Source organism: Anoplopoma fimbria, chromosome 16, assembly GCF_027596085.1.
Source record: "Anoplopoma fimbria isolate UVic2021 breed Golden Eagle Sablefish chromosome 16, Afim_UVic_2022, whole genome shotgun sequence".
NCBI classification, from domain to species: domain Eukaryota; kingdom Metazoa; phylum Chordata; class Actinopteri; order Perciformes; family Anoplopomatidae; genus Anoplopoma; species Anoplopoma fimbria.
Window position 1 is genome coordinate 13,780,860 of NC_072464.1, and position 10,897 is coordinate 13,791,756.

Consider the following 10,897-nt stretch of genomic DNA (forward strand, 5'->3'; position numbering starts at 1 on the left):
AGCTTTTTTGTGGGGAATTTTTCTTTATGTGAATCGACTTGCTTGACTAAACAACAGGATCTAACTTAAGTCTTTTTTTGATTATTGTTTGTATTTCAGCCCTTATGTATGCCAGTATTTTTGGAAACGTCTCTGCCATAATCCAGAGGTTATACTCGGGTACGGCCCGATATCATGCTCAAATGTTACGGGTCAGGGAGTTCATACGCTTTCATCAGATTCCCAACCCACTGAGGCAGCGGCTGGAGGAGTATTTCCAACACTCCTGGGCCTACACCAACGGCATCGATATGAACACGGTTAGTAAAAGGGATCACCACATCTACCTGCTATTTTAACTTGATAGCATGCCCAACAACATTAACTGATCTTATTTAATAACAGTAGAAATGATGAATATGCAAGATTCTAAAAAGAGCTTTCTTTCCCTTGTATGCTTTTCATTTGGATTAACATCCCTACATTGGTAAGAGCAGGAGGTACATGTTTTTAATTCTTTCATTTTCATGGCACTGTTTCAGCATTGTTTAAATTAACAACCCCATTATCCCGACAGTGTCAATATTAGAAATGTCCATCACTTACAATATGCATGGTTTGTGTGAATTCATCCAATTATTATAGCATATTTCATATCCTAAAGCAACAAAATCATTTTTAGAGTGAACTATGCGAGTGTAGTAGCATGCAATGAAATGGCATTTTGGCTTGTTATAATTCCATCTGAAATTGTATTTGCAATAACCTTATCAGTAACATTATTTTGCAGGCAACTACCTATATTCCTCAATAATAAATGTGTTAATGTTTTGCTTTTTTTATTAGTTTTAATGTTCAACTAGATATGTTGTAATTGTCCTAAATTTGAGATTGTAAGAGTGTAAGGTTTTTATTCCCAGGAAATTTTATAGATTAAGGTAGAAACAACCTCTTTCTATCGATTCAAGAAGTAGAAGTTTAGGTATGTAAGGCAATAACCCAAGATTAAGTGCCTACTTACTAATTAAGGCTTTACAATACCATATATTAGCTCCTCATCCATCATATAATATATGAATATTCCATGTAGTGGGATAAAGCATAAAACTTGTGATTATAAAATTTGGTTATTGGTCAGAGAAGTTTGTTTTCTACTTTAACAAGTTGTGTAAAATGTATAAATTGGCAGTCAATTATTTCCTTTAAGGTGGATGCATACATCAAAAGTCTGTTTAATCCATGGCTTCAACAAATTAATTGACTTAGGGTATCAAAATAGTGGCAGCTTGTTGCTTGCGTTATATTACTCAATGCACTTTTCCCTCACTCAGATATGATGTGTTGCAAGTTCAAGAAAAGAAAGAGAAAAAGCCTAAACTGAGCAGGCAGTGTGGGTTTTAGGGTTATTTTTACATATAACATTTGGTGTGAAATCAGTAATTGTTACATCTTGATATAATGTATATGAATGCGTCTTTATTAAGAAACATTAAAGTGTCCCATTACATTTGAGGTTGTTCTTACAATACACTGGGTGACTGTTTAATGGGTCTATGACTCTCCACATTTGTTTCCTCATATGTCCGTATCTCTGTGCTATTGTCAAGCTAAATTAAAACTTCTCTCAGTAAGTGTAAATTCATCTTAACACATTTGCTGCTCACAGCTTCCCACTGGCTCGCAGAACAATCCCTTTGATATTATCAAACTCAATATTTTGTGCATTTTGACTCACAGATTTTCTCTGCATCACAGGTCTTAAAAGGTTTTCCTGAGTGCTTGCAGGCAGACATCTGCCTTCACCTCAACAAAAGTCTTCTTGAAGACTGCAAAGCGTTCCAAGGAGCATCCAAAGGCTGCCTGAGGGCCTTGGCCATGCACTTCAAAACCACTCATGCCCCTCCTGGAGACACTCTGGTCCATAGTGGTGATGTGCTCACCGCTCTCTACTTTCTGTCCCGTGGCTCTATTGAGATCCTAAAAGATGACATTGTCGTAGCAATCCTAGGTAAATACAATCCTGGGTTTCTTATGTGAAGTATGATAATGGAAAATACTAAATTAATAAGAGATTGTTATGGCTTGCCTATGAAAGCTGAATGTCATTGGGGGATTAATTTATCTCCCTTAAGCCAAGATTGTTTTTGTTTGACCTTTTGCCAGTTTCAATCATCAGCATCACGAATCTAGTGACAGTCTCTATTGTTCCAATATGTCTACCTATCACAGAGTGTTGTGAATGACCGCAAAAGTCACCTCCCTGTTGAATTGGAGATCTGCCAGCTGATTGTGTGTTGAGTGTCAGCATCAAACCTGTTGAGACAAAGACAAAAACCCTTATTCCTCTGCTTTTGTCTGATCTTGAAAGAGGAAATGGTTCATTCATAATATTCTGACCTCATTGCTGAGTTTGCATGAGTAAATATATTGTCAGTGCTATCAATATTGTACAATTTAGCTAGAATGTATACATATGTTTTTTTATTTTAATTTTGGGAATAAAATATCTGTACATTTTGTATGAAAAATATGCAAAATTTTCTTCAACCTTTGGCTTTTTGCGAAGGGTATTAATTACGTAGTTTATTCTGATTGATTGAAACATTTGAATTATTGATTGAGCTATCTTCCTACCTGCCCAGGATGCTTGATATTTTCAGATATGCGGAAGATGCTCCCGTCATAAGTTCAGAAAAGGATATACAGTGCAGTTTCCCAATGGACACATGCTATTTTAACACAGTTAAAGTTATTACGAGGCTCAGCATGACTTGTGTGCACATCAAAGAATTAAAGGAGCAATATGCGACATTCAGAGCATGATTATAGCAGCAGACAACTATGCGCTTTGTAAAGATATAGTTGAGAATGGCTACATGAACAGAGAATGAAGTCGCTCTCCCTCTGTGTGTGTTGTTATCTGCGTCGTCTTGAAAGCCTAGCAGCCAGTCTCTAGTTCCCCTCCAGGTAACCACTGTTAGCTCTATCAGCACGTTTGCCATCATTTTTGCTGTTAGCACCATTAGCTACAAGCAGCTGGCAAAGGCTTCGCCATGTTGAGAGACGCTGAAAGGCAATCGAAATATTCTGAATCTTATATCTTACAACTTTAACTGAATAATTTCCAGGTTATTGCATCAGCTAAACCACATTGTGTTGACACGTTTTGACAAGACTGGCAAGGTGTGCCTGCCGTCCCCCATATCTGTCCTCTGGGCAATAAGGCTGTTCATGTGACAGGTTTGAGAGTCTGACATTTCTATTAAGTGGCTCCATGAAAGGTTGTTTGGCAATTTCAAAGAACATGGTGAAATAGCTGCCACTTTTTTGACAGCACAGGGAAATATAGGGTTTATTAAAAAAGGGCAGACTAAACATTTGCAAGCTCTAAATGCGAAATACAATTTCCCCAAGCAATATAGTGATACTTAATATATATTACTCTTATTAGAATAATGAGTATTTATATTTTACTTCATGGGTGAACCACAACCAGGTGCTGCTGGCCAAGCCTGGATTAAACTTGTCATGAGATGAATGCTCTTTAAAGCTGCAACAGACAGAATGGGGTTTAAGCTTAACAGAAAATGCTGCATCACACAAAATCCATTATTAACAAACACACTGGTAAAGTCACTGATCTCAAAAATCCCCACCTTTATAATTGATGCAAACAGTATGCTCTATCAGCATCATGTTTGCTCCAATTTATTTGTGCAAACCAAACTGTCACAGCTCCTAACGATGTAGTGGTCAGCCGATTACCCACTAGTGGTGATACTGAGTCCAACAAGTCTGCCAGCATTATTCCTCAGGTGAGGAATTAGTCTCTGACACTGCCATCCAGGCACTGATGAACTAGATCATTGTGCTGAGAGCTGCATGTGAGGGAGAGATACTACACTCTGTGTGAGGCTGTCCTATGTTGCAGAAAGGTGTCTTGGTTCGTGGTGTGATAGGCACACTGGCAGCCAATGTATCATATCTCTTTCTGCAGAACCCCCCTGCATACAGTGTTGGCATTTAGAGACCAACAAAGGGATTTTTCATCATGCCCTTTAAACCAGACCTGTCATCCTTAGCAAAATTGACCCTTGTTTAAGTAGGGGAAACTGCGATAGTATGCTACTTGACTTCCTAGATATTTTACTTAAGAATTGGCTTCATTATGTGATGCCATTATCGACGATTTTTTCTTTGAAGTACACAAGTGTGTCAATCCCAATCAAAACCCCCCTCCCTCCACATCAAAGTTGCTTTGCAGTTATTTTCTCAGCATAAATAATGGATCAAAGATAGAAAGACAGCTGATGCACAGCCTTGGGAGAACATCTATACAGAGAGGGAAGACTGTTTGATTTTTATTTACCACGAGAACAAACACCTCTGTGCCCTTTAGTGAGGGCCTGGGGAATAGCAATATAAGTCCCAAAAGAAAACAAGACACAAGTTATTCTTTATATTGCTACCTGTAGATGTCAATGAAGGTAACACTGACATTTCCTCTAACCCAGTAAACCTTTGGAGAAGATTTATTGTCTCTGTGTGTGTTGATACCAGGAAAAAATGACATCTTTGGAGAAATGATCCATCTGTTGGCCAAGCCTGGGAAGTCCAATGCTGATGTGCGAGCTCTGAGTTACTGTGACCTGAGCACCATTCAGAGAGAAGATCTGCTAGAGGTGATAGACATGTACCCAGAGTTTGCCGACTATTTCCTCAACAACCTTGAGCTTACCTTCAACCTCAGAGATGAGTCCCCAAAGGTAGATGGTATTGCATTGTTGTTATGGCAGCGACGTTCAATTGGTGCTATATAAAAGTATGATTTTTATATTGTAGATTTAGATTTTATTTATCTTCTCACAATTAATTTGATTAATTAATACATTCTAATATTCACATTATTGCAGCCCTCAAGCTCCCAAGGCGGTGATTCAGATGGCGAGGGCGGTAGGAGCATTAAAAGAAGGATCTCCTTCACACCAGATGTATCTCAAGGTAAGTGGAAACTAATCAGCAAATCTCCAGTACAGCCTCTTCTTTGTTATTGTTAACTGAGTGGAGCTTCCTAAGAACATCTGTTCCACATGGAATACAGTACATTGTTATTCCACTGACTCCTGTTGATTGCCTCTCTATAGGGGAAAGCAAGGAAGTGGTTAAAGATTTGAGTAGAGAGAGGGAGTCCAACACGTGCCTAAAGAGAAGTATGGAAGTCCTTGGTACCCCTCCACTCAATGCCCAAGTCCTGGACTCGAATCTTGTTGTCAGAGACAACGTGGAGAGAAGGCCTTCCTTTGAAGGTAATATATTTTTGGTTTACTGATGAGGATTTTGTTAACGTAATATTTACTGTTTGACAAGAACTCTTAAAGAAGTGTTGCTAGGGGTTCCTGGGCGGTGCAGGACGAAGGCGTGCCGATGGGAAGCCAGTGTGGGATTATGTCCTTTTTGCTGCAATAGCAACTCTCATCAAATGGTTGGAGCAAATGTGTGGAGGTGGCTGAGATCTTCCCAGGCTTCCAAGGCTGGTTTGAGTGATATATCCATCAGTTTAAAGGCTTATCTTACATCAGAACACTTTGTTCTGGGAGCTTCGGGTGCCAAATGTTCACAGCTGTATAAGGCAGTTCAAGCTTTAAAGACATAACATTTGCAATAATGAAACATGTCGCCTACTAAACCAATATATGTATTGATATTATTTTGCAACTTCACTCAATCTAATGAAACAGAAATACAGAATACAGACAGAGGAAATATAATGTATAGTTGTCTGTCTTACCTACCAGGAGTCAGCCTCAGAGATAAAAAAAATATGCTACAGTAACTGACAACCTTATATAGAAATTGCAGCACATCCCACTGATAAGACTGTCTGAGAATAAAAAAACTGAGTGACAGGCTGAAGCTATTGTTATTCTCTACTGCTGGACGGATACAGAACAGAAGGCTGCATTAGGCCAAAGGTTAGTGCCATCCATGGTCCAGGCACCAGATAGTGTAATCACAGAGCGCGTGTGTTTAAAATCACAAAAGAGGATGAACACATATCGGTGAACAGCAAGCTGAATACTAACAGGTGCCCGGCAGAGATAACAACATGGTTGGTTTGCTACTGGAAAACATTGCCTTAATTCTCCCAGTACAAGAGCTTGATAAATTACAGCAAAGAACCTTCCCAAAGCTCTCATGTAGAGATTAATTACGTTCTATTTTAGTGGGGGGGTTTGTTTGGTAATGACGTTGTTCTGACCCACATGTGTGTTGGTTTGGCTCTCCAGACCTGTGCTGTGATAAATGGGCCTGTAAGAAACCTATGGACTACCTGGATGAGTCAGCACAGTTACAGGACCCGAGAGAGGACGATAATTCTGCCAGCGAGATCACGTATGGAGAGGTGGAACAGCGCTTAGGTCAGCTTCAAGACCAATTAAACAGGTAAAAAATTTCAGAGATCCTTGTGTAACACATGAACACATAAACAAAGATTTACGCCAAAATGTGAATTTTACCAGTTTATAAACCAGTGTATGATAAAAGTGCTTACTTTTATTTTACGGTTTCTATGTTTTTTTTTGTCATAAGCACAGAAGGTGCTTTACTTTTTCTTCATCATAGATGTATCCAGTGTTTAATTTGTAAATCAGGAGGTGCTGGGAAACAGACAGGGAACTTTTTGGTGGGTCAGCAGGAGAGTCACTCATAACAGAAACAATTTGCAGAAGCACTTTTTTTTTTTAGGCCCGAGGGCATTGCATTTTTTATAGTTTGTATGCCACCGTTCATCTTGTCGATCCTTCTGTATGTACGTCCATCCGTCCCATTGTAACAAACAAGATTTCTTAGTAACTACTGGAGGGAATTTCTTCAAATTTGGCACCAATGTCCACTTGGACTTGTCGGTGAATTGTTTCAAATTTGATGAACGAAGGTAATCTTACCTCACAAAACATGTTTTTTTGCCATAACTCAAGAATTAGTTTGCTTATTATGTTTATTTTAGTGTCTAATTAGATAAAACGATGAAGTGATGCCATTTTGGACTGACATGGATGTAAACTGCAAGTTAACTGGTTGGTGGAGGAATACAACAACGAGGCGGTAGTTCTTATTAGTCATTTGAAGAAATAATACAATTAAATTAATGATTGTTCGTATTAATTATCCTGCAATTAAATGTGCCTTATATTTTAAAGTTGTCACCTCCTACACTGCTAAAAGTAAACCACACTCTTCAATCACTGGCAACGTGTAGTCCAATTACAATGTACATGGGTGGGTGGAGGGAGACAACTAGCTGGCAGTAGCCCGATGCCGGACTCAGAGTGGGCGGCTGGATCTACTGGAAGCAGGATAATGTACAGTACCGCTGCAGAACCGGAACATATTAAACTTGAGAATGGATTATTACAAAAAATGTTGCAGAGTTTGTAGTACTCAGAATCTAAAACTGATAACTGAGAACAGAGTATGTGTGAAAGCCACTCTCTAAGTAAACCTGCAATTTAAGCAAAAGATGAGCAAGCAAGCTACCTTTCCAGAGTGAATACACTCCATTTTAGTCTCATTATTTTCTGTAGCGGAGAACTACATTGGCCATAGTTTTAACAATACACCTGCAGCCTGCAAGCCACCTGAAATAGACACACAAATGAACAGCAGGTGGTATTTTTAGGTGCATTTTTTCCCACCAATTCTGCTGGCTGCAGGATGAGCGGCACTTTTCTGTCATTTTGTGGTTTTGTGGCTCTGACTGGACTGAAAGAAAATGACAGGAAAAAATTGTTGTTGTAGCACAGTGGGCCTGCTTTATCCCTGATCAGTCATAACCTATAAACAAATGCTGCATGGTTACAATAGGGAAGCACAGAGACACAATAGAGACATAACATGAATGACACTGCATATGTACATTAGAAGGAATACAGGTAATTATAAAGTTGTTCAGCATTACCCAGTTTTGCCTGACGCTCTAAATATAGAGCCTGGATGAAATTTACTCGTAATTAGATTTACCGAATGAGTGTGGTGCAGTCATTTCCACAGTGAATTCACACCTCCCACAGAAAGCTCATTATCACACCTAGCATGAGAAGCTTCTTCCGTTTACTATTCTGGCAGAACGTGTTTCCACTTCATCACCTCTTCATGTGTCCACTGTGGAGCAAAAGCACCATGTAGTGCTCAGTAAAGGACAGCAGGTTGTGTCTTCAGCCATTGCATGATCAGACTTCATCTCCACTGTGATCATCTTTCATTTTTCTGTTCTTTTTTAGGCTGGAGACTCAGCTGATGACGGATATTCAGACCATCCTGCAGCTGCTGCAAAGACAACCGACGCTGGGACCTCCAGCCTACAGCACTGTGACTGCCAGTCCAGACTATCACAGACCTGCTGTGAAGGTTCAGCCGGTTGCACTGACTGCAAGCCATTTTTTCAGCCATACAGGAACTCAAGTAAGGACGTTTTCAGAGGTAGAGACAGTTCTTTTCCCCACACAATAAGTTATTTTTGCACATATGTTCATGAAGCATTGGATTTTTTCTGGCAGAGCAGGGAAGTCATGCATCAGCTGGCTTTTACAATCACCAATCACATTCTCACCAAGTCATCAGTGGTGTTCAAGGAGACAATGAGGCAGTCTATATAGTCTGACAAGCTCCCACTGTTTCCTATTGCTTTGCTCAGACCTGTTTTGAATGATTGGTTTGTCTGCCACAGTGTTTGCCAGAAAGCATGGACAATCACAGGAATGAAACAGAGCCAGTATCTCACACTATCTCAATTGTCTGGATGACAGCCTCACCCATATGGGAGTCAATAAAGGCTAAAACAAGTAGTAATGGTTTCTGTATGTTGAGATGATTTTGTCTTTGCATCTATTTTTGCACAATTGAAATAAATTTTACATACAGTAGTTTGTATTTGGGTTTTTTTTGTATTTTAATAATTGTTTTTTGGGGGGAATTTCTAACTTCACAATTAGTGAATTAGTTTACCAACTTGAAACTAAATATTAAATGAAAATAAAATGTTGCATGAATACACTTGATTCATTTTAAAAGTAAATACATTATATATTCTGCCACTCTTCTTCTTAGGGCCCCAACCACTCACTGGAGAGGACCATTCAGGAATCCAAAGACTCTCTGTCGAGCTTGGCCAACGTGAATGCCCCCATGGAGGGCAGCCTTACAGCATTGCTTGTACAAAGACAAACGCAGCCGCAACAACAATTCACAGGGCATCAACAGTCTGCACTGATCCTTCTTCCAACTGAAACCTCTTCCACCTCCTCCTCCTCTTCCTCCCCAGCCCCTTGTGACTCCAACCTGAACACCACCGGACTCAATAGACCTGAGTTTCCAGGGCCATAAACCTTCCAGCAGCACGGTGTTCTAATATCTGGGTTGGATTGCTGTAATTTCTTTTTAGGTAGTAGCTTTTTATCAGCATGCTGGTACAGACATCTGTATTGTTCATTTACAATGGCTTGGTAATAGTAGTAAGATGTTTATTTTTTTTCATTATGCATGTGGATAAAATACTGTTGCTGCAGTTAACAGTGTGTTCAACTGTTGTCTGCAGTTATCAGTGTAATAACAATGGTTACATATTGTAACAGTAGTTTTATTATAACAGAATTCCTTTTATGGACTCTTTAGGCATCAGATTCACATTCAAAATGCTCATGTAGATGCCCAACCAATCGGAATGAACCTATTACACCACACCAAGAGTGGCCCTATGGAGGGACAGCACCTCCCTATTTACAAAGTCAGACAGCTTCCTAACTAAGTTCAATGTAATTGCCAGGAATGCTGGTTAAAGAGCTCCACCTGGTTGTGATAGAACTAGCACTACAACACCTAATCAACTCTCTGTTTCATCCAGCTTTGTTCTCTAATGGGCTCTAATGGACTCTGTTCCACTCTTCATGACTCAACATGTTATGTCCCAATACACAATTGGTCTCACTGGGCTAGACTTAGTGGGCCAGTCAGTCAGCCATAGCGAACACCACACATACTGTATCAAATTGGGTTTGCACTTAATTCGTGGACCCCAGGAAGATAAAGAGAGATGTGTCCCTCTCTCTATCATTACTTGCTAAGCAAGAGTAGCTGACTGACCTACTTTACATTAGAAGGGTCCCAATGTATGGCACTCAAGGCATCAGTGCACATCACATCACGTGTATCTTTCAGGCCTAAGGTGCAAAGCTCTGATAAGACAAACACTGCCAGGAGAGTTTTTGTCCATCGACTGATAGAATTATGAAAAGCTTTTTGCATAGTTGACAGCGATAATTTATTGGGACAAGAATTTGCCAACAAGCTTTTCAGGCTTATTCCCACCCTTTCATTTCTGTAGTCAGAATAGGGTAGGATTATCTCCAGAGAAGCTGAATGTCACTGTAACACTCACTGCCAAAGCGGCCCTAGATACACGGAAATGCAATTGATCATATAGCTTCCTGTACTCCAGTTAGTGTAAAAAAGGAAATAGAGACGGAGAACTCGACTTAATTTTGTAGTTGCTGGCTAAATGAATGATACATATACAAACTCTACTACTGAGAGGGTCTGCATATGAACAGACTATTCTGTTTTCTGCAGCTATAAGTGTAATATTATTACAAAAGTGTGAAAACAGTTTTCTTATCCTTAGTTGTATGCCCGTCTTCTCTGAAGTGTGCCTCAGGGGTTATGGAAAATTGCACTGCAATATATAGTACAGTATCAAGTATACTGTTGTTTTCTTCTTAAAACAATGTGCATTATTACTGTGCAACACTGACGTGCACCTACTGTACAACATTAAGCCAACAGAACACACCATACATGTTTGTCCGGGCAGTTATCATAACATGCAGATTTAAAAGTATTCTGCTGTTATCTCAGAGCTAGG

General features: G+C 39.6%; 1 protein-coding gene across 1 annotated transcript in view; it reads left to right on the plus strand.

The window, feature by feature from the left end:
- The window catches only part of LOC129104469 (potassium voltage-gated channel subfamily H member 7-like), a 31,926-nt gene extending 22,563 nt beyond the window's left edge, over positions 1–9,363 (plus strand). Inside the window, exons 8-16 of the mRNA XM_054615171.1 lie at positions 100–299; positions 477–479; positions 1,735–1,987; positions 4,540–4,745; positions 4,893–4,980; positions 5,124–5,285; positions 6,267–6,423; positions 8,262–8,442; positions 9,088–9,363. Of these exons, the coding sequence (XP_054471146.1) occupies positions 100–299; positions 477–479; positions 1,735–1,987; positions 4,540–4,745; positions 4,893–4,980; positions 5,124–5,285; positions 6,267–6,423; positions 8,262–8,442; positions 9,088–9,363 (1,526 nt within the window). The remainder of the gene's footprint in view (positions 1–99; positions 300–476; positions 480–1,734; positions 1,988–4,539; positions 4,746–4,892; positions 4,981–5,123; positions 5,286–6,266; positions 6,424–8,261; positions 8,443–9,087) is intronic.
- Positions 9,364–10,897: the final 1,534 nt, after the last annotated feature.